This window comes from Haplochromis burtoni, unplaced genomic scaffold (assembly GCF_018398535.1).
Source record: "Haplochromis burtoni strain Fernald_Lab_line unplaced genomic scaffold, NCSU_Asbu1 Contig_564, whole genome shotgun sequence".
NCBI lineage: Eukaryota > Metazoa > Chordata > Actinopteri > Cichliformes > Cichlidae > Haplochromis > Haplochromis burtoni.
Genome location: NW_024582925.1, coordinates 311,715 through 339,139, shown reverse-complemented (window position 1 = coordinate 339,139; position 27,425 = coordinate 311,715). Strand labels below are relative to the sequence as shown.

The 27,425-nt window shown below is 40.2% G+C and overlaps 1 protein-coding gene across 1 annotated transcript; it reads right to left on the bottom strand.

Moving 5' to 3' along the window:
* Positions 1-226: 226 nt before the first annotated feature.
* Positions 227-27,391, bottom strand: LOC102290090 (B-cadherin). The gene is made up of 18 exons (XM_014329465.2): positions 27,260-27,391; positions 26,443-26,557; positions 23,087-23,175; positions 22,718-22,939; positions 21,340-21,480; positions 20,078-20,233; positions 19,244-19,385; positions 18,763-18,935; positions 18,079-18,207; positions 10,541-10,726; positions 10,136-10,386; positions 5,497-5,639; positions 4,329-4,420; positions 4,052-4,184; positions 3,446-3,667; positions 3,211-3,341; positions 2,691-2,834; positions 227-1,845 (listed from the first exon to the last, which is right to left on the bottom strand). The coding sequence occupies exons 1-18, from the start codon at positions 27,308-27,310 to the stop codon at positions 1,627-1,629; spliced, it is 2,739 nt and encodes a 912-aa protein (XP_014184951.1). The 5' UTR covers positions 27,311-27,391; the 3' UTR covers positions 227-1,626.
* Positions 27,392-27,425: the final 34 nt, after the last annotated feature.

Sequence of the window (27,425 nt, the reverse complement as noted above, 5' to 3'; positions counted from 1 at the left end):
CTCCATTCAAATTCAATTCAATTCAATTTTATTTATATAGCGCCAAAACACAACAAAAGTCGACTCAAGGCGCTTCATGATACAGAGAAAAACCCAACAATCATATGACCCCCTTATGAGCAAGCACTTTGGCGACAGTGGAAAGGAAAAACTCCCTTTTAACAGGAAGAAACCTCCGACAGAACCAGGCTCACACGAAATTAGAGACCACACAAATCCAGTCGTATTAAAGTTAAAGTCAAATTTATTTGTATAGCACATTTAAAACAACTGTTGAACAACATTTAAGATAATCAAAAAAGATTTTTATCTCTATAAATACACGACAAAAAAATAAGAAAAAGAAGCATGAAATGAGAAGATTTGCGTAAGAAACAAGACAGAAGTAGTACAAAATCATTCTGATTTAAAAACCAAGGAATAAAAGTGGGTTTTCAGATGCGTTTTGAAAGTGTCTAATGTTGAGGAGGCCCTGACATGAAGGGGCACTTTGTTACACAATTTAGGAGCAGTCACAGCAAAGGCCCGGTCACCTCTGTGCTTTAATCTGGACCTCAGGACAGCCAGGAGCATTTGATCTGCAGGCCTCAGTGATCTTGCAGGAGTGTACCAATTTAAAAGATCATAAAGTTATGAGGGTGCTAACACGTGCAACGCCTTAAAAACGAATAATAAAATCTTAAAATCAATTCAAAAACTAACTGGCAGCCAGTGTAAGGAGGCTAGTATGTGAGATATGTCGTGCCAGTTAGTAACCATGCTGCAGCTTTTTGGACCAGCTGCAGGCAGCTAACTGCTGACAGACTGACACCTGAGTAAAGACTATTACAAAAGTTGAGGTGAGATGAAATGAAAGCATGGATAGCTCTCTCAAAGTCTCTAAAACAGAGGAATTGCTTCACTTTTGCAAGTAGCCAGAGGTGAAGGAAACAGGTCTTGATTACAGCATTAATCTGTTTATCAAAGGTCAGATTACTGTCTGTGATGGACGAGAGGAGTCACAGGAATTATCAGAAAAATAGGGTTTCCATTTATTTAACCCAAAAATTATATTTACAAAAGTAATAAATGTTGAGCTCATAAAAGAGGTCAAAGAAACAAAACTAAACTCAGGCAAGGAACTGCAAACTTACCAAATGACTGCCCAAACAAACATAACTGACCTAAACAGGAAATGACACACACAGATATATATAATGGCTGATCAGGAACTAAAGTGTGTTATTGTGTTCAAATGAAAAAATGAAAATACACAAGAGAACTTATTAAACAGATAGAGACCAGAAACACAAACCCTATGAAAAAGGCAACACATGGCTCCAGCACTCATTCAACAGAAAACTACCAAAGTATTTATGTGTTCAGCCTGCAGGTCAAACAGGGATGTAAAAAAGGCATACAGAGCCAAATGCAATCAAAACAGGAAATTCAAAAACAACAAAACAAAAGCACTCATCCTTTGGCTTCTCAGCAGTGGCCGATAACTGATAATGGCATTTCAGTGAGAAGGCAAACCACAATGCATATATATATATCTATGAAAAACAAGACAAAACACTAATGTGTAGTTGAAAGTCCCTTCTGGCTTGCTTTGAATGAAACATGAGGCCATGCCATGTGGTATGATTACAGCATATCATCATCATCTTCTCCTCCTCCGTACATGTTGGCCAGTTTCTTGAAGCGAGGGCCCCACTCACTGAGGCAGTCATAGTTCTGGTCTCCACTACTTGAAGAGTTCAAAGAGGAGAGACTTCCTGCATCAGAACCACCTCCCTCGTGGTCAAATACCATCTGGGAGTCATAAGGGGGTGCTGTTGGGTCGTTGTCTGCAGCCTTCAGGTTCTGAGGGAGGAGCAAAGATAACTTTTCTAGAAATTTTACACAACTTGTTTTGGTTACCTTACATAGCCTGGATAAAGAAAACAGAATAATGAATGTGGAAGTTATTAAAGCCCAGACATGACGTACAATTCAGGGTCCAGTGTCTTTCACAAGGATCCTTTGAAAATGCAGACTGGAGCCAGGAAGCCAGCCATGATTATGACTTTTAGACAACCCCTTCTACCTCCTGAGCCACAGTTCCCCCAAGAAAACCTTCATTTGAAAAGAACTGCCCACAAGGCACAAAATGCTTTCTCCAAGTGTGACAAAGCACATGTAAGCTGTTTAGGCATTCTGGAATACTCTAGAGCATAAAGAGCTGGTACAGCATTTCATGATCAGAACAAAAACAGTAGTACTCAAGAAACTTGGAATTATCAAGTTAATCCTACAATATTAGAAAGAAACCCCAATAATCAGATGACCTCCTGTGAACAAGCCTCTGGTGACAGTGGGAAGGTGAAACAGGACCCGTCACTGCTTGCCATGTTGCCAAGGGAAATTCCAGACTAGAGTAGAGTCTAGCTGTTTTCCAGGACACTGGTTCCAAGTTGTGAAACAGATTAAACTTTTAAATTCATGCACTTGCTCAGGCTCCTTTCTTACCACGCAAACAACTCCATCATGTCCTCAGAGCCAGTCTTAACAGCCAGGGATCAGACTGCCAGGGCCTGCACATGTAACAGCCATCCAACACACAATGCACCTTAACCCCTATGGTACCTCCCGTGGGTGGTGAGCCCACTTAAGTGAAATCTTGTAACCATGCTTGAGTAAGTTTCAAGGTACTTTAGAATCTCACTCACATCTTCAATGAAGTTGTTCATGTCTTCTGGGTTGGTGGGCCGAGGCCGGTAATGAGGAGCAGGCATGAAGTTTGGCACCACGTTACTTCTTAACACCTCAGGCCGGTTGTCCAGACCACGGTGGAGAACACTCAAGTCATAGTCCTGATAGAAAGTGATTTAATGATGCATTATTATATGGAATATTTTATGCTGTACTTCTGCAATCCACACTCTTCATCCACTCACTGCTTTAGGCCTGTTGTGTACTCATACTTTTCTATCACTAAAAGGCCTGGGTCAAATCACTGAAATAATACAGCAAATTTAATCAGCCCTTTTAAAACTCTCCGTTTTTCTTTTTGGCATTTCACCCAACTCCCCTCCTTTTTCATCCAGGCTTGGGAACGGCAAAGGCAGAATTCTCCAGTACTCCAATAAACACAGTGACATATTTTCCAAGGTTTTCTGCTCCTGCGTGTGCAGCTTTGATTACTTTGTACTTGTGTAAATGTGTAATCGCGTAAATGTGTCCATTTACCTGATCATCCTCTCCACCTCCTTCTTCATCATAGTAATAGATGTTGTCCCTGACACTATCATCTAGCAGCAGTGGCTTCTTTTTGTCCTTTTTCCTCTGTTTTGCAAACAGCAGCATTAGCAGCACCAGTGCTGAACACAGAGTGTAAAGTTTAGCACACAGTAACCAACCAAAACCTTCTTAGCTGGGAAAGGAAAGAAATGCTCTGACCTGAGACTACAGATGTGTGACTCACCGAGCAGCAGGATGGCTCCAAGTATTCCGAGGATAAGGGGCAGGTTGCTGCCACCTATAGCACGGTCTGTGCATGTCGCCTCTGCTCCCTTGCCCTTGCAGTGGCAAACTTCAGCTTTGATGATGCTGTCCTGCTCCAGGCCATGCTTGTCTGCCACTCTTAGTATAACACTGTAATCTCCACTGGGCAGCTCAGTGCCTAAATTTAAGATGACCCCTGTTCCTGAAATAAACAAGACAGCAGAAATGTAGCTTTATAGTTCTGTGTTGATGGATTTGTTTTGTTACATATTTTTGAAAATGAGACATCTGAATAAAGCCAATCATCCTTCTTTTAAGTATGTTGTGTTAGGGTTTCTTTTCTGGCAGTACTCACTCTCCTCACACAAGCACCAATCACTCTAATCTCAGTGATGAAAACTGAATTATGTATGAGCTAAACTTTAGCCTTTGGAAGGAAGCAGCCCTGATGTTCACAACAGGAAATATTTTTGTTATCGCAAAAGAACACAGCTGATAAAATATCAGTGAAATTTATGTACCAAAATATTTAAAAGTCTGGCCATCTTATCAGTTTGTACTTGTCACATGTTAGCAGTGTACATACTGGTGTCATTCATCCTAGCGGTCCAGTTGGTCTTTGACATGCCCTGTAAAGACACCGAGTAGGGAGCTCCAAATTCTGGTCCGTCTTTATCTGTTACTGACAGCAGCTGAGGAGCTGGATCCTTGTTGCACACCTGAGGAAACAAAGTCACAGTGAAGCTTTTCTTCATGCTGATGACCATCCTGTAGTTGGAAATCTTACAAACACACCCATCCTGCACCACAATTAGACAAGTTCAACACAAAACGACTCTTGAGCTATTGGAAATAAGACACACCGTGATTTCACGCTCTTCAATAAATGGAGCATTGTCATTGACATCTTCCAGCTGAATGATCAGAGTACCAGTTCCTGTAGCCGGGACAGCATCTGGTCACAGAACAAACACATCAGGAGACCAAAATGTATTTAAATAAAATCTGTATTATTGCTCAAAAACTTTGCTCTGGACTGATTCTTATAACTAACATTTGGCTGTTAAACAAATAAAGGCAGAGCAATTAAGGGCTACAGTGTTATTAGCTATGAGCATCCAAGGGACATCAGTTTGTACTGGAATTTTGTTTAAGGAGAAGAAAAAAACTTCAGGACACACTTTCATATCACTATTATTTTGCTACTGGGAACTTCAGACCAGCTATTGCAGCTTTTACACTGATTTCAGATGTGATATCCAATTTAAGCTTGAGCCTCTGTTTTTTTTAAGATACACATCATTTTAATACTTGTGAAGATCAAAATAGTATAATCAACAGAAAGTATTGATTTCTAATAATTTCTCATGAAAACTGTTTAAATGTCTTTATTATGAAAGCGAATTAGATGACAATACCGCAGATGTGTTAAAATATATTTCTTTCAATTCAGCTCAAAATAAAATGAGGTCAGTCAGCTGAAACCTGTCTGAGGCACCTTTTTTGTGCTTGTACTGCACATCTCTCTTTTTGTGAGAACCAACAGTATTCACCCATCATACTCAATTTTCCCTGATATTGGTTGCATGAATGCTTCACAAACTGATCGTTTAGTTGGCTTCAGTTTCCTTTTGAGCTCAATGTCAAGTATGAGTTCACAGATTTCAGGACAAACCTAATTTTAGCTTCACTTTTTTTTCACTTTATTTCTAAAGACAGAACATATTTCTTGAAACAAAACGTATTTCCTAAATGCTGAAACGCGCTGCTGTTTCTGTCCAGTCATCTTCGTTGTTCAGTACTTGGAACATCATACTGTAAACCAGGATGTGTTAGACAAAAACAGTTTTCAGATTCTTATTCAGCAAGTGAAAGTTCCTGAAGTAAAGGTGAAGGAATCCCAGAAGCAAAACTCTTGTTGACCAGTGTAATTATTCAGACACTTGTAATGTAATAAAATCATATCAGTGGTCATTGTGTATGGGAGTCAAATGATGATAATAGTGTGCAGCAGTCTTAACTCCCACCTACCATCATCACATGCACCAATGTTTGCGATGTATCTGCTGTTTGTGACAAAAGGAGCTTCTCTGTCCATGAATCTTCTCACTTTAATAAGGCCTGTGTCCTTGTCCACATCCAGCCAGCCTGCAGGGTCATTAATCATTTTGTACCTGCACAAGACAGTCACAGAAAAGATGGCAATACTGTGCAGGCGGGGTGATTGCAATTAGCATGTTTCACAATATGGCGCAATGTGTTATTTGATTTTTGACAGACTTACTTTTTCCTTAGGCTAAATACACAGTGACAGGTTAGGCACAGAATGCCATTTATTCAGTATTATTTATATTGTGATAAATCACAACAACAGTCAATTCAATTTGCAAAACCTCATGAAACACATTAACTGTCACAGGGTTCCTGTATCCTACCAGTGCTACCCCTGAGCTCATTAGTAGACACACCTATTAATCAGGATTTTACGGCTGAAGGGTAAAAAAAATGCTTTTCTTCAGAAAAAGAAATAAAAAACAGAGAAAAAAATAGAAATAATAATAATATTAATAATGGCTTTTAAGACCTTACTGATAACGATAATCCAAAGTAGTATTAGGAGTCATTAAAAATCATGAGGGAGGTGTGGTCTGTGGCTCTGCTGCAGAGGGGGTTTGGTTCAGCAGGCCCAAGGGACAGTACAAGAAAGGCTGGCAGGGCAGCTGAAAGCAATTCAGTTATTTCAGGGGCATCAGGACCAGAAGGAAGATAAACGTCACGGGGCCTCAGCAGCAGACCTTGAGCTTATTTAAGATGCTGAAGGCAGGAATCTGATTTACCAAAAAAATTATTGGAGGCCGGAAAAAACAAAGGCAAAAGCGCACTGAGATAAACTAACTAAAAATCTAAACTGGGAATAAACTATGCTTAACTGTGACTTTAGAGCATAAACATGAATCTGAAATGGTGCATGTGGAAAAGAAAAACATGAACATGCACCTGAGCAGAAAGCATGGAAACAACCATCCAGTCACTTGGATGAGTGACCAAACATTTCTCCCACAAAACGCTACGTCCAGATGAACAGAATCAAATTTTTGGAGATTTACTTTCCTGGATGATTGAGAGTGCATCAAGACGTTTTCACTAGCAGCAATGCAAATGTTGTTCATGTGACCTAATTATCTCACATTAGGCCTGAGAAAATGAACTCTGGCTTGTCAGGAGACAAGCAGCCAGCATGTCTCGTCGGCTTGGTGACCATGGACTCTTGTGCTGTTGTTCAGGTCACCCACTGACCTGGTGGCTTTTGGTTTTTGGCCATGACACCCTGGGTTGATGAGCTCTTGGAACAGTTTGGTACTGCTCGTATTTTGACGACACTGGATTCAACTAAAGGCTACTGGAAGATTCCCTTGTCTAGTGAGTCTAAGAGAAAAAGCGCCTACCCCACAAAGGCCTTCTCCAGGTGCAGCTTCCTGCACCATCTTTTCAAAATCGTCATATTTACCACCACAAAGTGTTTTTATGTGCTAAAAGGAAGGAATCATTTCCTTCCATGTTAGTAAAACCAGTTCTGAAGTATGGTTTCACTCTGAGGGTATAGCAACCGTGGCACCCAGTTTATTGAAAAAACTTAACTTTGAGCTGTAATTTTAAACTATTTAGGGGTTTCTGCTACTATGGCAGTTTGTGGGAGGTGGTATGGTGGTTAGCACTGTTGCCTCGCAGCAAGAAGGTCCCGAGTCCTGGGTCTGTGTGGACATTGCATGTTCTCTCCGGCTATTGCAGCTTTCTCCCACTGTCCAAAGACCTGCGTGCCCATAGTGTGGGGGAGAGTGAATAATTGTTTGTGTTGGCTCTGCGAGACACGGTGTACGCTGCCTCTACCACAGCTGACATAGGTTCCAAATTTTACTTTTTAGGTAAAATGCTTTTCATCATTAGAGATCATTTTATGATTCTACTGTGTGTTGTCATAATTCAGTTTTCCTTATATTGTCATTAATGAGAACTTAATTGCAGCGACAGTGCAAAATCTGGTAGATGGATTGATTCTTACACAGCACTTTTCTGCTCCACCTTAGCACATAACATGCCACATTTACCCATTCAAACATTGTTTGTATAACAAGTGTGTTCTATCTAACATTCATATTCACTTGGGGTTAGTAGAGATTTCAGTACATCTATGTGGTAGCCAGAGAATGTTCTTTTTCAGAAATATTTGGGCACCAAATTTATTTTGCATCACAGAAAAATATATAAACCAAATGCTATTTCCATCCATCCATCTTCATCCGCTTTATCCGGGGCCGGGTCGCGGGGGCAGTAGCCTAAGCAGAGAAGCCCAGACCTCCCACTCCCCAGCTACCTCCTCCAGCTTATCCGGGGGAACACCAAGGCGTTCCCAGGCCAGCCGAGAGATATAATCTCTCCAGCGTGTCCTGTGTCTGCCCCGGGGCCTCCTCCCGGTGGGACATGCCCGGAACACCTCACCCAGGAGGCGCTCAGGAGGCATCCTTGCCATATACTCGAACCACCTCAGCTGGCTCCTTTCGATGTGGAGGAGCAGCGGCTCTACTCTGAGCCCCTTCTGCAAATGTTATTTCAAATCTATAATTAGTCTGTGTGACGATTATGAAGTACCAATCAGCTATCAACAACACTCTGTACTGTTAAGATTGTACACTTATTGTTATCATCAAGTGTTTTCATAAATGAGAGAACCAATTTATTCTGTTTATCTCTCTCTGGTGCACAATGCAAGTTTTGGGCTCGACCCTTGTGCTTGAAAACATTCTTCAAAGTTTTTGGTCTACGTTGACATGACATCATCATGCAGATTTGTCAGCTCTGGAGCCATCATGCAAATCTCCCATTCCATCCCAACAGCGTGCCATTGGATTGAATCTCGTGACTGTGGAAGCAACTTGAGTACAGTGAACTCACTGCCTTGTTCAAGAAACCAGTTTGAGATTATCTAAGCTTTGAGATATGGTCTGTGGTCCTGCTGGAAGCATCAATAAGAAGGCAGGTACACTGAAGGGAGGGACATGTAGCAGGCTGTGTAATTTATGTTACTGACAAATTCTGTTCCTTTCAACAGAAACAAAACTCTTCGGACCAGAAAATATTCTTCCAATCTTTGTTTGTCCAGGTGTGGTGTAAACTATAGCCTCAGTTATCTATTCTTAGCTAACAAATCACCCAGTCACCCAGTTTGATCTTTAACTGCTGTAACCCATCTGCTTTAAGGTTGAATGTGCTGTGCATTTAGAGATGCTGCTCTGCATATGATGGTTATCCAAATCTACAAGGGGTGCAACAATACATGTATCAATATTCAACCGTTCGATACAGTGCTTTCGGTTCGGTACGCACATGTATTGAACAATACAACAATTTTTATTTATTTTATCAGCTTTTCTTCTGACGATGCTGTCTGTGTTGAGCGCTCAGTGGATCTGCGTTCGACTACTCTGCCTAGGCTGCACTGTCGAGTGCAGATCCACTGAGCGCAGCGCAAGCTAGCAAGACAGAAGCTAAGCTCGTTGAAACACGGAAACTGCCTCAATGCTACCCGAAATTGAACCTCCCCCACCCTCATTCAGATCTGGCCTTTGGACCTATTTTGGTTTTCATGTGACGTATGACCCTGAAGGTAAGCGAGTCATGGACAAAAGTAAAACAGTATGTTGGATGTGCCACGCAATGCTCAATTACATGGGTGGGAACTAGTGTGTTAGCGCAGTTAGCTCGTTAACGTGTCGATGCCGTCCACGGCGATCCGCGGTAACTTGTTAACGGAGATTTGCCGCGTTATGGCGTTAACGTCATTTCAGATTAACACTGACAGCACTAGTGGGAACACAACGAATATGACTGCACATTTACGCTGACATCATCCTAGTGCAAAGACAAGTGGAAGCAGACAAAAACAACAAGCACGCATGCTACAAACTTTACCCGAGTCATTTAGACAGCCGTTAGCACATGATTCTCCTTATGGGGACCTGATATGTTTAATATGCTGCTGAGAATATAGCCCAGAAGAAGCGTATAGCGTAGCTTTTATTTTGGGAAGACCCATTTCTCTGTAATAAACTCTCTTTTCCAAAGATGAGTGTTTTCTCGATCAGATAGATTTATTTTTTTTAATTACTTTGTTGTTTCAGCAACATTAAATTTAAAAACTGTACTTTTGAGTTAAAATATATATTTATAATTTTAATAAATGACAAATTAAAAAAGCATGAACATTTTTTTGTATCGAAAACATATCAAACCGTGACACCAAAGTATCGAACCGAACCGTGAATTTTGTATATCATTGCACCCCTAATATCTACATATGAATCTCTAGTGGTAGTTTGAGTCAAGGCTAGCTTCCTATGAGCTCAAAGCAGTCTGGCCCGTTCTCCTCTGATATCAAGAAAACATTAAGAAAACAATTAAACTTTTCAAGCCCGTCTGTCAGCTTCTTGGGTGCTAAAAAGCAAATTCTGACTAATACTAGGGGTGTTTTATAGTGTGGTTTTTTTTCAATATTTCGAAAGTAATGTAATGTTTGCTTATAAGGTCGGTGACACCTTTTTTGTTTACCTTTTTACTTCAAATGTTGTTTGAAGTAAAAAGATGTTTGGGGGGGTTTAGTTCCTAGTTGACTTACGTGACTTTCTGCTTGCGTGCAGTGTCTGGGTCTGAAGCAGTGTACTGCACCACAACTTCATCCACAGCAAGGTCCTCTGGTTTTACCACAAGCGTCTCCTTTGGATCAAAGACTGGAGCTTCATTCACATCTCTCACACTCACCAACACTGTGGCGGTAGAAGTGACCACAGAAACACCAGGAGCAAAAGGAATCTCATTCTCCACTGAAACCAACAGAGTGTGATTGCTGGCCCTCTCAAAGTCCAGCTCCTGGTTGGAAGGAAGGGAGAAAAAAACACATTATAAGGGTGTTGGCACAGATTTTTATTAAGTCCCAACAAATCACAGAAAATGCTTCCATCAACTAATCACTGATGATAAATATCTCCCAATATTATGAATGAATTCCTGATTTTCTTCATACCTTTGCAGTAGAAAGGATTCCTTCGTGTTTGTTAGTTCTTGTTTTTACTGTGAAAAGTCCATCAGGATCACCACTGACGATCTTGAAGATGGCGTTCCAGGCTGGAGTTTGTGGTTCATCCTCATCTGTTACTATCATCTTAACCACCTCAACATCCTTTTTGTTTTCATCAACTGTTGCAGTATACTGTGAGAAAATAAAGGATGGGTCAGAATCATGGGAGTCAAAACAGATCTTGGTGTTCTGCTCTGTTCTGTTTTTGCTGTGATGGGTCATCGGAGTCTAATAATAATGGATTTATATAGCGCTTTTCAAGGCACCCAAAGCACTTTACAATTCCATTATTCATTCACTCTCACATTCACACACTGGTGGAAGCAAGTTACAGTTGCAGCCACAGCTGCCCTGGGACAGACTGACAGAAGCGAGGCTGCTATATATCGCGCCATCGGCCCCTCTGGCCAACACCAGTAGGCGGCAGGGTAAATGTCTTGCCTACGGACACAACGACCAGGACAGAGAGCCTGGGGATCGAACAGGTGACCTTCCGGTTACAGATGCGCTTCCAAACCTCCAGCGCCACAGTCGCCTAACCGCCAAATAACTTAAATTGTACATCAATAATTCATGTTCAATTCCATCTAATCTTATTGCAGACATATACTTCATGCAAGAAACTGACTTGCTCACTATGAAATCCAAAATCTTAAAGTACAAAGTTTGACAAGATATAATATCAAACATATAATAGTAAACCGCAAGGAGGTGAAAAAAACATTAATTTGTAATACATCTCTCAGTGATCCAATAAGATTATCAGTTTATCCCTAAGTAATAAAATATTCATGCTAGTCAACATTTGTGGCCCCAGCAATGACAATCCATCTTTCTTCCACAACCTCTTTTCATTATTAACCAAATCAACAAACATAATTATCAACTAAAACTTCAGCACAGTCATCAAACTCACCCACCTGGCCCAAAAATGTGAATTTTTAATATTTAAATACCAACTTACTTAAACTAGACATACAATTCAACTCCAGCAACTAAATATAGACCTTCTACTTACAAAAATAAATGGGTAAATAAATGTCAAATGGATTATAACACAAAAAGGAAAGTAGCCAGCAATAGTCTTCTGACCAAAACTCAACACAACAAATCACAATCTAAAGATAAAGCAGACATGTTAGATGAACCCATTAACTTCATAAAGCACTCAGCAAAATATCAAAAAACTAATTACTTAAGAGTGATGACAAATTCTCTATTTGTTAACAAGACTGATGTGTTTACTTTAAGAGTAACACAAGTTTTTAGCAATTTCTGGGCTCAGTCTGCTTCGTCTTTTGTTGTAGACGTTCTGGAATGTCATGTCATCAGGTTTATTCTAAACATTGTCAAGCAAAGCTAGAAGCTTGCATAGTACTAGATGCAGCATTTAATTTATTTTAAATAAGATAAAGATTTCTGTTGAAATTATTAAAAAAAGAGAATTGCTTAGAGCTGAAAAATCATGCTTGTTTTATTTTTCTCCTTGAAAGCAGTGGCTATTTTTGACAGATGTTAATGAATTCACAGCACAGTCTTCTCTTTCTCTCTTCTGATATGAACGAATGGAGCTAAATATTCAGTCTGTGGTTTTCTCTCTCCTGTATTAGAGTAATCATTCTAATAAGACAATATTTATTATTTATACTGTAGATTCCATTGTTTACGGGAATGGATGGTCTATACTGCCTTTCAGGATCCTCAAAACAATTATGGAAGATGGGGTGTTGTTTTCTTCTGTACATGTCTGGCACCCTGAGTATTTTAAGTATCAAAAACAAGTCTAAGAATTGTTGTTGAAGTTCTTTTAATGTTGCCATCACCTTTTTTGCTTTTGTTGTGACAATAGTTTACTTCATAGCCTAGAGTGAAAAGCTCATTTGCTCCCACCTGATGTGGTGTTAAGGCGATATTTAGTTTCACCAGTAGGTGGCAATGGTGGCCACTGCCACCTACTGGCTCAGACAAATTAGTAACTGGCAAAGTAATCCCTTACAAAAGTGTCACGTTCTGAGTTTTAGTTTATTTTGATGTTTATGGTATGTTTAAGTTCTTTAGGTTATCTAAGTTCATTTGTTATTAGTTTCCCCTTGTGTTTTCAACCCCTGTTAAGTCCCCCTTGCGCTTCATGTGTTTCATGTCTCTTCTTATGCTGTCAAGTTCATGTAGTCATGTCTGCGTTTCATTATGTTTCCTATTTTATTTTGTAAGAGGTCCTGTGTTCTGTGTTTTGTCTTACTCTTTCCCTGTGGCGTTGTTATGTCCACGTTGTGTCTACTGTGCCTTTCTGTCCCATGTTTCAGGTCCCTATGTTCTTTCCCCTCAGTTGCTGTTCACATGTCTAGAGTTCAGTCAGTGTGTTTCCTGTTTTACTTTGAAGGTCCGTGTCTTATGTCAGTGTTTCTAGTTTTGCTTCCCTTGTCTGGTCCAGCCTGATTACTCCCAGCTGTGCTCTCCTTCTGTGTCTCATTCCCTCGTGTATTTAAGCCCTATGTTTCTCTTTGTCAGTGTTGTAGTCTCCCTCATGGCTGTGTTTCCATGTGTGTCAGTTTATCCATGTCCCAGTTTAGTTTATCCCATGCTATTCTACAATAAAGCAGCTTTTTGAGTTTAATTTTGTTGTTGTGAGTTTTCCGTTTGGGTCCTTTTTCTGCCTGCACACAGCTGAAACATGACAAAAAGTAACACAGGCCGGTTATTGTATGGAAGCCATCAGTAACACAGAACTGCTGTTTTGCTGTGTTTCAGGTGAGAGCAGCATACGAGCACTATACACGTTTATGTAAAGTTGATACTTATTTAAAGTAACATATTTGGGATGTAAACAGGGATTGAAGATAAGATAAGATAACTCTTTATTGTCACTGCACAGTCATACCAAGTACAATAGCACAACAAAATTGGAAACTGTCCCGCGCCAGCACTGCGCACAACACAACACAGTAACTTATCTTAATAAATAAAAAGAAAGAACGTATGTTTATTGTACGTTGTTTTTATTATTGTTATTGCCCCCCAAAAAGTCTAGGGAGGTAGTCACTCAGGTCAGCTGTTAGAATTGGTTAGGTCTATTGCCCTGTTGCAAAAGCTGTCCCTGAGTCTGTTTGTCGGGGACCTCAGCAGCCTGAATCTCTAGCCAGACGGCAGCAGCTTAAACATTCTGGGTGTGTACAGTCCCGTAGGATGCTGCGTGCCCTCTTGAGATAGCGAGTGCTCTACAGGTCCTTTAGGGAAGGAAGAGGATGGACAATGATTTTTTTGGGCCATAATAATGACCCTCTGAAGTGCTTTACCATTACTTGGTATCACTACAGCCTTCTTCCTCTCCTTATCAAAAACTATTATGTCCAGTTAGTTAGCCATCACCAGTTGTAGCTGTCTGTAGCTGGGAGTCACACAGGATCATAGCTTGGTCATTCTCAATCATCTTGGAGAGGGTGTATCCCAAATTGACCTTGTATACTATACCAGTCTGCTAGCATCTTGTATCCTGCTGCTATGTGTTGGATTCTCTCTTTGCACAGCCTGCACCAGGGATCTTGAGTGGTGTGGTAGCCCCCCACTCTCTATCAATCTTCTGCTTAGGACTCGTTCATGTCTTGCTATGATGATGAAGCGTTTCTGTGCTATCTTTCAGTCCAACTACTTAAACAATCCAGGTGGTTCACAAGTTCGTCAGTCTGGTCTTACAGTGTTGAGCAACTGCTCTATCTACTGGGAGATAGTGTCTTGCCCCTCTGACATCCGACAGGCCTTTCCATGTTGTGCTAAGATAAGTTATTGGCTGGTACTTGAATGGGAATAGTCCCATCTGGGGATCCTTGGGAGATCAGGCTTTCTGGCATCTCATTCATCCACAGCTGGTTCATTTGTACTAGAGATGCAGTAGAGATTGTCCATAATTTCAAAGTTGTTCTTTGGACATTGACTGCTTTAATGCTTCAATGCCTTTGCATGAAGGGGAATCTTTTTTCAAACTGTGTTCTAATCATGTGTTCTAGTCATTCAAATTATAATGTATTAGACCAGGGTTAACTGGTGGATGTGTGGGTGTGAAACTCATATCAGCTGTCTGGATTAAGTTTTGTGGGGACTTGGCTGATGTCTTAAAATGTGCAAGTGGGGCACTCACAAAACAGGACATTAGAAAACAACCAGTAAAATGACGTCTCAAAAACTATGTGAATTACATAAATATTTGCTACTTGATTTTCAGGGTTTTTTTTTAATCAGAGTTTTTTATGGAATGATGATTTTATGGAATGATGATTTTATGGAATGATTCAGCCACTAATTACATTCACAATAGTCACTCAGTGTGTCTTTAGGGATTTGCTAGCTTAGCTTAGCTCATAGCCAACCCGCTAGCAGCATGGCCTCTTTACCTGTGCCTCGTGCACTTTCCTGCTCAGATGTTTAGTTAGTCATCGGCCTGCTTTAGCAATAACAACACTTGTAATAGGCTGCAAAAGGCTTCTACTTGTGCAGACTCCTGCTCACACTGGAGTGGTTCACATCCATGTGAAGCGGCAGGAATGACAATCAGCATCTCCAAGTCTGAGACCATGGTCCTCAGCCGGAAAAGAATGGAGTGCCCACTCTGTGTCAAGGACAATTTACTGTCCCAAGTGGAAGAGTTTAAGTTTTAATTTAAATTCTTGTTCACAAGTAAGAGGAGCAGGAGATCAACAAAGATTGGTGCTGCGGCTGCAGTGACACTGTACCAGTCCATCGTGATGAAAAGAGAGCTGAGTCAATCTACATCCACACCCTCACCTATGGTTATGAGCTTTGGGTAGGCTCGAAAGAAGGAAATCGAGGAAATGATCTTTCTCCGAAGGATGGCTCGACTCTGCCTCTTAGATATAGGGTGAGGAGTTCAGCCATCTGGAACGGGCTCAGAGTACAGTCACTACTGCCCCACATCGAAAGGAGTCAGTTGAGTCAGTTCAGGCATCTGTCAATGATGGTTCCTCGGTGCCTCCTGGGTGAGGTGTCCCAAGCATGTTGCAGCGCAGATCAATGACACGCTGGAGAAATTATATCTCTCAGCTGGTGTGGGAATGCCTTGGTGTTACCCCGGATAAGCTGGAGGAGGTGGCCGGAAAGAGGGTGGTCAGGACTTTTCTTCTTAGGCTGCTGCCCCCCCCCCCAACCCGGCCTTGGAAAAGTGGAGATGGATGTTCTGGGACATGTGAAGCTAGAGACACCAGCAATCATAGTCAAGTGCCTTCCAGGGACTAGAAGAGGCGACACTGAGGGACATTTAAAACTGCTGGCCAAGGGTAAATGTAAATTCTGTAAAATTATAATTCACATCGACAGAAACCAGAGGACCTTGCTGTGGATGAAGTCATGGTAAAAAAAATCAGGTAATTCATCAGGTTCCAACCAGCCCAAATATCAAAGGGAAATTAAAATGCATGCTGTGGAAGAGTTCGGGTCTTAGGAGGTTAAAGAAAATAAGAACAATTCTAGGTTTCTCTTCAGCACCGCAGCCAGACTCACATGTATATGTCAAATGTCAGAGCTTTGTTAAGCCAACCATTCTGTTGATGGTATATAATAATGACATCATGAATTTCTTCACAAATAAAATTTTAGCCATTAAAGAAAAAAAACACTCCAACAAATCACAAACATAAAATTATGTGCAGCTACTTTTAATACCACTGATATTTATTTAGACAATTTTTTCCAAGAGATCTTTCTGAGTTAACTTTGGTAATCACTTCTAGTAAAGGATGAACATTTCTTTCAGACCCAATTCCTACAAGACGGCTCAAGTCCTACCATTAATTAATACTAAAATCTTAAATATGATGAGATGAGAGATGAGATAGCCTTTATTTGTCAGTTGCAGGTCTTTTGCCCACAACTGAGATGAACCTATCGTTAATAACTGGCTATTCATACCAGACCAAAAGTCTTTTTCCATGGCCTCTCCAAACTTCTCTCACATCCGAGTTTTTGCTTCAGCCACTGCCCGAGCCGCATTCCGCTTGGCCTGTCGATACCTATCAGCTGCCTCCGGAGTCCCACAGGCTAACCAAGCCCAATAGGACTATTTCTTTAGCCTGGTGCCTCCCTTCACCTCTGGTGTCCACCATTTGGTTCAGGGGTTACCATCACGACAGACTCCAACAACCTTGCGGTTTGCAGCTCAGTGTAGCAGCTTCGGCAATGGAGGTGCTGAACATGGTCCATTCGGACTCAGTGTCTGAATGGACAAGCTCTCTAAAAGATAAAGAGAGAGCTGAGCGTAAAAGCAAAGCTCTCAATTTACCGGTCGACCTGCATCCCTACCCTCAACTATGGTCACGAGCTGTGGGTAGTGACCGAAAGAATGAGATTGCGGATACAAGAGGTGGAAATTAGCTTCCTCTGAAGGGTGGCTGGAATCTCCCTTAGAGATAGGGGGAGAAGTTCAGTCATCCGGGAGGGTCTCAGGGTAGAGCCGCTGCTCTTCCACATTGAAAGAAGCCAGATGAGGTGGTTCGTGCATCTGATAAGGATGTCTCCTGGGTGAGGTGTTCCGGGCGTGTCCCACTCGGAGGAGGGACAGGACACGCTTGAGAGATTATACCTCTCAGCTGGTCTGGGAACGCCTTGGTGTTCCCTGGACAAGCTGGAGGAGGTGGCCGGGGAGAGGGAGGTCTGGGCTTCTCTGCTTAGGCTGCGTCCCCTGCAACTCGGCCTCGGATAAGGAGAAGATGATGGATGGACAACAGACTTTCATGCTGGCTCTAGTTAAACCATTGCTTAAAAGATGGCCATGACTGACCACGTGCTTAGAGAATAACTCAAGCAGCAGAAACCCAAGAAAGAGGAGCAAGAGTAGGAACCATTATGGAAGGACAGGCCCCTGCAGGGTGGATGCAGTAGTTACAATTGTTTCAAAGAAAGTAATAAGCAATGCACTCAACTGCCATGGTCTGCATGCCCACTCACCATGCCATCTACCAAGATGATGAAGATGAGGCAAGGATGGTCACTTCAGTAAGACAATGATTCCAAACACAAAGCCAAGGAAAGACTCAGTTGGTAACAGAGAAAGATAATAAAGCTGCTAGAATGGCCCAGCCCTGAGACCAGAATCCACCTGAGCTTCGGCTCTGTCTATACATTTTCAGAATTCATAGAAGTGCCCCACAGAAGCTTCAGGATTTGAAAACTGCTTGTGTGCATGCATGCGACTAGTTTCTCCATAAAGGAGGCATCTTGAATCCAAAATACTTTTGGATGGAGTATTAAACATCAGTAAGCATGTTCAATACTTTTTCCTTGTGTCATTTCTTATTTCACATGCGTCACTGCACATGCTGTGGACTTATTTTGTTAAATGGTGTGCATTAGCTGTGGCAGTATGTGTGAGTGCAACATTAGTAAGGCAGCTAGATACAGACTGAATGTGTTCTGCTTTAACAGAGTGAAAAAGCAGCAGTTAAACAGGAAGTTTGCAGTTACCAGTACTTTGTACTTACAGATTTCTGAGTGAAGACTGGAATGTTGTCATTGCTGTCCGTCACTGTGAGGATGACTTTTGTTTGTCCAGTTAACCCTTCTCCTGCCATATCTGCTGCTTGTACTGTCAGAGTGTACTGTGGATATTTCTGTTAAGAGACGAGGACTGTTAAGGTAGATCAGCTCATCAACAGGAAGGAGGAAACACTGACATCAGTTTACAGACCTCTGTAACACACGGCTTTCAAACTGACTAAAACCCTTCACCTATGAAGGCCTGGCATTCTGCTGAAAAGCTGAAGATAAACTCATAGAATATTTTGCTTATGACAAATACATGCAAACCTGATGCCATTATCTGATATTAGCCTTAGTCAAACTTTTTAAATATAGTGTATTATTCACCAAGCAGTGGTGAAACTGTGACAAGCATGACACAAACTAGAAATGGAGACCATTAGACTCTAAAGTAAAAGTTAAGCTTCAAGAACAGTGTTTGTTTTCAGCAGTAAATTCAGGTTTTACTTCAAAGGTAAATATTATCATTATCCAAGAAATCACCAGCAGGGTTTTTGGTGCAGCGCCCTCTTTGTGATTGATTTCTAGCAGTGACAGGCAGACTACTGATCCTGATTCATAAAAATGCTTTTTCACTTAGGCGTAAAAGGACACTTGTATGTTAAAAGTGGTTTAACAAGTCTTACCTCTCTGTCTAATCCTCTACCAGTGATTCTGATGCTTCCAGTAATTGGGTTGATTTCAAACATGTTGTCAGTGGGCAGCGGTGGGTCCTGGTTCAGAATACGATAGCGGAGCTCTGAGTTGTCAGTACCTGGCTCATCGTCATCTTTGGCCTCAACCCTAACCACCTCAGTCCCTGGAGTGAAGGAATTCAGAAAAAGGAAATAAAGAGCAGAAGTTTTAGAAGGTCTTCACACTGCTTCATTTAAGAATTTATTAAATCAAAATAGAGTTAGCGTAAAAAGTCTAATTTCATTCCAACCCACATTGTAATTTTCTGAAGGTTCTGAAGGTTTCTGAATGTCTTAAAATTCATTGCATTTAAACCTCCGCACTACATTGATTTCTATTGATGAGAATTGTAGATAGTAGCAAAAATAAAGAAAACTGCGAATAAGTGCCAACAAGAAAACAAAATAATGTCAAAAATATGTTTAAACATACCAATGGTCGTGGCCTCAGCAACATTTGCTTTGTAGTCTGTCGTAAAATAAGGTTTGTTGTCGTTCTGGTCGATCACACGTACTATAATCTCCATAGGAGCCTCAGCTTGTCCTGCTCCATCAGCCACAGCATGTGCTTCAAACTACACAGGCAAAAGATTTCAACATGTTTGATTCAGAAAGTTTCAGATTCACCTTTAAATTAATTCATTTATCTCTACACCTTTAATCTACACACAATACAAACAAAGCAAAGATTTTAGTGTCTTGATGTGACTTTTGTTGTGATTCTTTTCTTTTGTGTGCCACCTGCTGCTACTGGTTGGGGTGAGAGAAGGGAGACAAAACAAAAGACACGCTGACATGAAAGCTAGAGATTAATAATAACTAATAATTGAATGCAGAGCAGTGTATAAACACAATGAGTGAAAAAAGTTCTAAGTTCTCAGCCTAATCTTAAAAGTAGAGAGGGTGTCTATCTCTCAAATCCAAACTGGAAGCTGGTTCCACAGAAGAGTACTTTAAATATTCTAAGAACCACAAGTAAGCCTGCAGTCTGAGAGCACTTAATTGGGGGGATACGGTACTTTAAGGTCATTAAGATAAGATGGGGCCTGATTCTTTTATGTGATGTACAAAGAACATCAAAAACAAACAATTTTAACAGAACTTATAATATAAAATGTTTATAAAAAAGTTTTCCAAATTCACTCCACATGAAAGGATAATCAGAATAAAAGCCTTCATCATCAAGTGTGATGAAAGTGTGTATCTTTTGATGATCATCAAAAGATACACACTTTGGAAAACATTTGGACAAAGTGGGGATGCTTACTAGATATTCGGCTGTTTCCTCTCTGTCAAGTGGCTGTGTTACATACAGATTTCCAGTCTCTCTGTCCATTCTGAAACGACCAACAGGATGCAGATCAGCTCCTGGACCAGTGATGCTGTAAAAGACCTTCCTTGCTTTATCTTCATTGGAGCGGATCTGGAAAAAACACACAGGACTGAGTTAGATCACTCTCACTGTCTATGGTAAAGGTTATGCAACAATAAAGAAGCTGTGCAAGTTCATCTTCAAAAATATCAAGAGATTCTTGGTTATCCTGATACACAGATCAGAATGATTCAGTCATCTTGTGATCTCAAATCAATAAGATTGCTAGATTCTCTAAGCGGATCTGGAAAAAACCACATTGACTTAAATCACTCTCAGTGATGAGGATAACAGTTCTGGGATAGCTGTTGCTCAGGATGTCAAGCAGGTAATTTACTGATCATAAGGTTGGTGGTTCAATCCCTATCTACTTCACTCTGCTTTTCAAATATCCTTGAGTAAGATACTAACCATGATTTGCTTTATAATGTTTGTGAATGTTAGAAAGCACTTTCACAAAAAAAGCATGGGAAAAAGTCCTCGTATGAATATGACAAGTTGTATAAAGCACTCTGAGTGCTCAGAAAGAAAATGAAGAAGTAAAAAAATTTCTGTTCATGAACCAGTTCATTTAACGTTTATACAACAGCAAAGAGGCTATGCACATTAATATTCAACAGAATCCTGGTTATCCTGATATCAAACATAAGAGAGCAGAGAAAGACAGCACAGTAGTGCATGTCGTAAGATAAATTAACCCCTTAGCAGTCCTATTAGTCCCCTAAACCATCCAATGTCCCGTGGGCGGTACGTCCGACTGCTAACAGTTTAACCAATATACAGTATATAGCGTGAAACACAACTCTGTAGTTTTCTTAGAATAATTATGTTATTCCAACAATTTCCAACACACAGTATGGAAAAGACAGTAATAAAACAAGTGTCAATGTACTAACTGCCAACATCTTGCTCTCATTACTGCACATAAACTTTAGATCTTTCCCTAAAGCAATAACTTTTCATTCTCTTTCATAGATATTTTATTTATCTAAAATTAAAAAAGTTAGCTCATAACTAAGAGGCATCTAAAAAAAATGGAAATTCTGGAGATTCAATAGTGACAACTAAAAATGGAAAAACACGTGTTGACTGCAGAGGAACAACAGAGAAATCCTGTCCACAAATAATGTCAACAAAAGTCATTCAGTTCCCCTTACCCGAGCTACTTTTAGGGGATAGGTTCCTCTCTGATTCTCAGGAACATTGAGAGGAGGAATAACCCAGTCTCTCTTCCTCCTCCTCAGTCCTCCAACAGACTTGGGGAATTGAAGAACATGCGCTTGTGGATCAGTGGCATTCTGGGAAAACATGCAGACATATTGTTGGCAAAAGCATGAACAGAAGAAGACTCAGAAATTGCAATGAGGACCACAGATCTTATAATATATCTCAGAATCTGTGACTGTGTATCGTCTACACCATTTTTAACCTAAGACAGCTGATTCATAGATTAAAAATCGAACAAAATATTAGAAAAATTAGAAGCTGTTCCTCAAAAGAGGGACTTGAAAGCTGAAGGCTCTGCCTCCTATTATACTTTTAACACTCTAGGAACCACAAGTAAGCCCAGAGTCTGAGAGCGAAATGCTCTAATGGGGTGATACGGTACTTTAAGGTCATTAAGATGAGATGGGGACTGATTACTCAAGTATTGTATTTGAGGAGCAGAATTTTAAATTTGAGGTTTTCCATGAGGTGTTAGTGTGTTCAGTCCTGTCACACATTTACAAAGACATCATCCCAGCCCCACAAAACTCAGTAGAAACAGCTGATAAGAGTTTTACGCCCATGTACCTCCATCAAGTCAACACTTGCAGCTTAAGGTTAAGCTGCAAGGTTAAAATTAAGCTTGAAAAAAATTCCCTTCTCGGGTACCAAGGACCAGTTTGGCTACTTTTTAAATAATTTTCAATGTCCGAAAAATCACTTTGAAAGACTTTCATGAAGCTGGGAGAACACTTCAAAAAAAATTACATTAGGTAAAAGTCTGGCCTCATGCAAAATAAAGAGATGATTTCCAGAAACAACCTTCACATCTGAATGGAAAGGATTGCGACAAAAAAAATTGGCCCTAGCATTAAAAGTTACACTTTAGCTGTTAGCAGTGGCTCATGGATAAAGTAGCCATTCATTTCACTTTTCTTACCACATTAATCTAATCTTCCATCACTTCTTCCTCACTCCTCCACAGCTGGTGCTAGCATCATCATCCTGTGACTGTGAGGCCCAGTTACTAGTTGCTGGTACCACTTATATTCTTTTTATTGTTTTCTCTCAGCTTTTCAGCTCCACCTGTTTGCCAATTCTTCCACACTAAACTTGCACAGCGAAGGCTGTGTCAGGTGGAATGATTGAATGGGATGCTGTCAGTGTGCAGTGGACCAGGAAAATGTCCAGTATGCCAGATTATCAGTCCTGCCCTGTCTGTAAATGTGTAGTTTTGAAAAAAATATAAATAGATTTGAACTTTTCCTTCATGCCCCATTAAACAGTGTCTATAAAACATTAAACAGTCCCGTATGAAACAGTGTCTACCTCTGTGTGGTCAGCAGACTTCACTTCAGTACTGTGATGCTGATGACTGTATTCTATGTGGTCTCCATTGTGGTGCTTTCCACATTGATGACCATGATGGTGTCCATGGTGATGCTCATAATGAACTACCCTGACTGGAACTGTTATTTTCTGACCTTGAGAGTCCCATGAGTGGATGAAGAAATTCTGGTGTCCATTATAAAGAACAACTTCTCTGTTTACCTGGAAAGTAAAAAAACAAAAGTTTTATTAGTGCATCCACTACACTTCAATTCATTAGAAATGAGTTTCTACATTTCATTAGAACAATTATACAAACTTTCCTGTGATTTTTACAGTAATTCCAACTTTGCCGTCAAGTTAACTCACCATTAATACACCATCTGCCTTTACACCAAAGCGATTGTCATCAGTGCCGAAAAGAAATATTGTGCGGTTTGTGCAGTCAGTGAAGCCCACTGAGAAAGGATAGAAAAAAGTGAATCATTATAAATGTGGAACATGTAATGAAATAACTGGCAAGTCTACACCACCTTGCTGGTAGTGTTGCTGTATTTTTTAGTGTTTTCCAACAGAATACTCACTGGGGCTGGGCCATATCATACCGTTCACGGTAATACCGATATAATGTTGGGCAATGACAAGAAAATGAAGTATCGCAATAGAATATGGGTAAAACGCGCATGCGCAGTGCCTTTGTTTTCATACGCACATGGCGGAAAAAGCATGGCGGCGAGGAGAATGAGAAGGGCGAAAGCGGATCGTTGAATGAAACAGATGAACCAGAATTGGTTTGTAAAAATGCTGCAACTTCAGGTGTGGAACTGGTTTAGCTTTCGTCCGTCAGATACACAACAAAGCACTATTTTTGGTAGAGCATGCTAGCGGGCCGTCGTTATTACCGTGTTTTTTGGAAAATACGGCACACTTAAAATCAATCCTTTGATTTTTCTGAAAATCGACAGAGCCTCCTTATAATCCCGTGTGCCTTATGTATGAATTCTGGTTGTGTTTACTGACTGATGCTTTAGTACGACTTTGCTAAGCTTCAAACCCGCACAGCTTGATGGATTGTCGGAGCATTACGTTATCGTAGGCAGGAGCCTCGCGGAGTGATACGTACTGTGCTTAACATAATTACCGTATTGTGTGTGTATAAGCTCTTTTTAAGTTTTGTGGATATTATACATGGTTATGCTGAGGATATGTCGGCCAGTTTCCACTGGAAATGCCTTTTGGTTAAACTGTCAGCAAGGATTTGCATTTGCACTGTTACAGTTTTATATAACTTTAAGGCAAAAAGCTGCTTGTTTAAGTGAAAATACATTGATGTTTTTTTTTTTGCACTAATAAAGTTGTGGAGTTGTAAAGTATTTTGTCTAGTGTCAATTATATCGTCAGTTATATCGTTATCGCAAATTTTCAAATGTATATCGTGATAAATATTTTTGTGGTTTCCACCTGAGGCAGGAAATTTCTTTTTTATTTTGCTAAGTACTGAATTTTGCTGGAGGCTGCTCTTTGTTTCTTAACCAGTTTTACCCATGATTCCACTGGATAATGGGTAGAACTGGATTAGAAATACTTCTTATTAATGAGCAACAGTACATTTTCAAGAGACAAGGGAAAAAAGAGAAAAATGTTTGTTGTTCGTGTGCATGTGTTCTTGTGTGTGTGTCTACATGCACTAGTAAATGAGTGCATACGTTGCACATGTGGCAGCTAAAATGAAGCAAAGTGAGCATAAACATTCTCAGAACTGAGTCTTGTCCTGCACATTGAAGTTTCCTGGAGCTGGAAATAGATGCTCTGATAATGTAGATTAATTAATGTTAAAAACTAATCTTAATAATTCAGTGTCCAGTTTAACGGCCCCAGGTCAGTAGCACAGAGTTTACACTGGCCCCTGTACATTTTTTGCAGGCAAAAAAGCTTTTATTTCTATGTTTTGAAATAGTAACATTTAATACAAACGATTTATCTTTTGTATTATCCTAAATTGGCAATATTTTGTTACTAAAGCCTAAAAATCTATTATAATAAAACAATAAATTCTAGTAAACCTGATGCCTCTCTTTACACCCACCCCTCCACGGCACAGGTAGCACTGTGATAGAAAGCCACAGCTGCTGTCAAAGTGTGCAACTGAAACACTATGTGGGTCTTATCTGTTCATCTATGATCACATCCTACAGGTGTGATTATAGTACAATACTATAATGTAGAATTTTTGCTGTGTAAAACAAACAGTGGTGAATTGGGGGAGCTGAAAAGTAAACTCTTCTTCACAGCTTGTTAAGCAGGTGGTTTGACGAAGGAATCCTGCTATATTTTTCCCAGCAAAGATCAGTATGTCATTTACTGTAACAAGTACTGCGAGATAAACTCTTTTAGATACGAGAAAAAACAGTTTCTTTCACTCCACCTGACATCACTGTCTCACTAACTGCTCTTCCTCTTTATTCTTTGTGTGTCTAAATATAACGAAATGTTTACATGTAAGGAATTTAATTGTGTGAATGACAATGAATACCTGCATCTGTGAAATTAAATTGTTTGCTCGACATTATGTTGTATGTCGCGCAAGACTTTTGATATGAATATTATTTCAGTGTTCCTCGCCTCACCCCCTACCCGGTGATGGCAGATGCTTTCCTCTGAGCCTGGTTCTGTTTGATGTTACTTCCTTTTAAAAGGCAGTTTTTCATCCCCACTTGAATTGAAGTGCCAAAATGTATTCATAGTTTTCTTTCTCTCTGTTTTCACCTTAGTGACTTTTGTTGTGATTTGGCACTATATAAAAGCAACTAAAGGCAAATAAAGCAAGGCAACAAGTGAATATTCATGTTAAAGCCTGCATAACTACAGTTAATTTGAAAAAGGCTACAGTCCACTTATGTTTTATATCATCTTTCAGTTTTATGAAACCAACAGAGTTCTCCTTCTCTTTCAGTGCTTCATAACATCTGAATAGCAAAACCTGCTAAACAGGCTTGGTGACATTGCTCTGACCTGAGGTTAAAAGTATTTGTGAGCAGTGTGAGAGCTGAATCTGCATTCCAGAAACCTTACAACTCAGATGCAGTTGGATGCCACAACTAGTTAAGCTGGAAAAGCACCAAAAAACAGACGTGTTTTACTTCAAAGCAAGGTAGAGCTATTAATACACTGCAAGCAATACAGCATCATAGTTGTTGTTTTTTTGTTTGTTTTTTGGGGGTTGGGGGGGTTAATATGGGTGTCTGGACACAGCCTTGTCAGTGCCTTACATATGCTTTATTTAGTGATCACAAACAACAGTTTGTGGCAGAACAGATTAAAAATTATACTATTGTTACCTTCATTGCTGCCATCTTGGACTGACAACAATTAAATGGAGGATGCTGCTAATTTCCAAGATGAAACTTGGAGTTGAGGTCCAGATGAAAATTTTGATTGGGAACTCGAATATTCTGACAAACGTAATCTGGAACAAATGGTATGATGTTGTTTGGGTTTCAACCGAGAACAACGTAAGCAGCTAACCTGTTAAAGGCCATCTGGGCATGAGGAATCCTTTACAAAAGTTTTTTTCATGTAGGGCTGTAACTCACGTCCAAATGCTCCCACAGGTTTGTATAAACAAATCCTCACATATCTATTATGATATTCTACTGGATGTTAAGAAACATCAACCATTTCATTCAGGTTACCAGTAAGACACTAGATTCCTGGGTTGCTCTTACCTCTGCCCAGTCTCATGCCCGTCCTCAGGTGTTCCCTGCACACTCTGAAAATCAACAGCTCTGACTCAAATCCAGGCACACATGTCGACCTCGCAGCTATTTCTGGTGATGAGACCTAGAAGAGGAGAAAGAGTATTTTGGTTGGACCTGTAATAATAAAGTGACTAATCATAAGCAAGAGAAAATAAGAGTAACTGAATAACACAAGACAATATAACAATAACTATAACTGGCATTTTAAACAACAATTAAAATACTTTTGTTGCATCGCATAATATGAATACTTTAAGACATGTGTATATGCCATTTTTCAGAGGAAACAATAAAACTACAAAGCACAACGTCATCAGTGGAATAATGGGAATCAACGTGGAGGGATATGGGGAAAAAAGCCTGCTATGCCTGTGAAACAGATTAATTAGTTTTTAAATCCTGCACAAGTTTTTTCGGCCCATTTAAAGAGTATCAGCAAATGCTATGACTAATAAAAGTGTTCTTCTTACAATAAAAGGTTACTTGATGCATAAACACAACAAATGTGTCTGCCCCTCCTTGAGTCTGGATCTCCTGGAGGTTTCTTCCTGTTAAAAGGAAGCTTTTCCTTGCCACTGTCGCCAAGTACTTGCTCCTAGGTGGTTCTTAGATCGCTGGGGTTTTGAGGTGACTGTTGTTTTGACTTGGTGCTTTCCACATGAAAATGAATCTAATGTTATTTAATTGCAGCAGGTAATGTAACATTAACCATATTTATTTTAAGTAACTTTAAACAGAATGGAAAATGGCAGAAATTAATTATAACAAAAGGAAGACGTCTCACCTGAAAAACGATGACTAAAGCGCCAAAAACCGCAAACCAAGCGGTCCCCATCTCTCCAAATCCCCTCTTTAATATTCCTGTTCTTCCTGTCGCACCGTAAGTGTAGCTTCAGCAACTGGGTGTGAGCTGGATGGAAGTAAGTTTAAGTACTTTCAGCAGATGATGT

What these genes read in the sequence shown, in the direction of transcription:
- LOC102290090 (XM_014329465.2), bottom strand. Translation starts at nt 27,310, where the DNA reads ATGGGGACCGCTTGGTTTGCGGTTTTTGGCGCTTTAGTCATCGTTTTT. An exon ending in CTTTAGTCATCGTTTTTCAG is followed by an intron (nt 26,558 to 27,259) that starts GTGAGACGTCTT and finishes CTCCTCTTCTAG; the next exon opens with GTCTCATCACCAGAAATAGC. An exon ending in CATTGGTGCATGTGATGATG is followed by an intron (nt 4,421 to 5,496) that starts GTAGGTGGGAGT and finishes TTCTGTGACCAG; the next exon opens with ATGCTGTCCCGGCTACAGGA.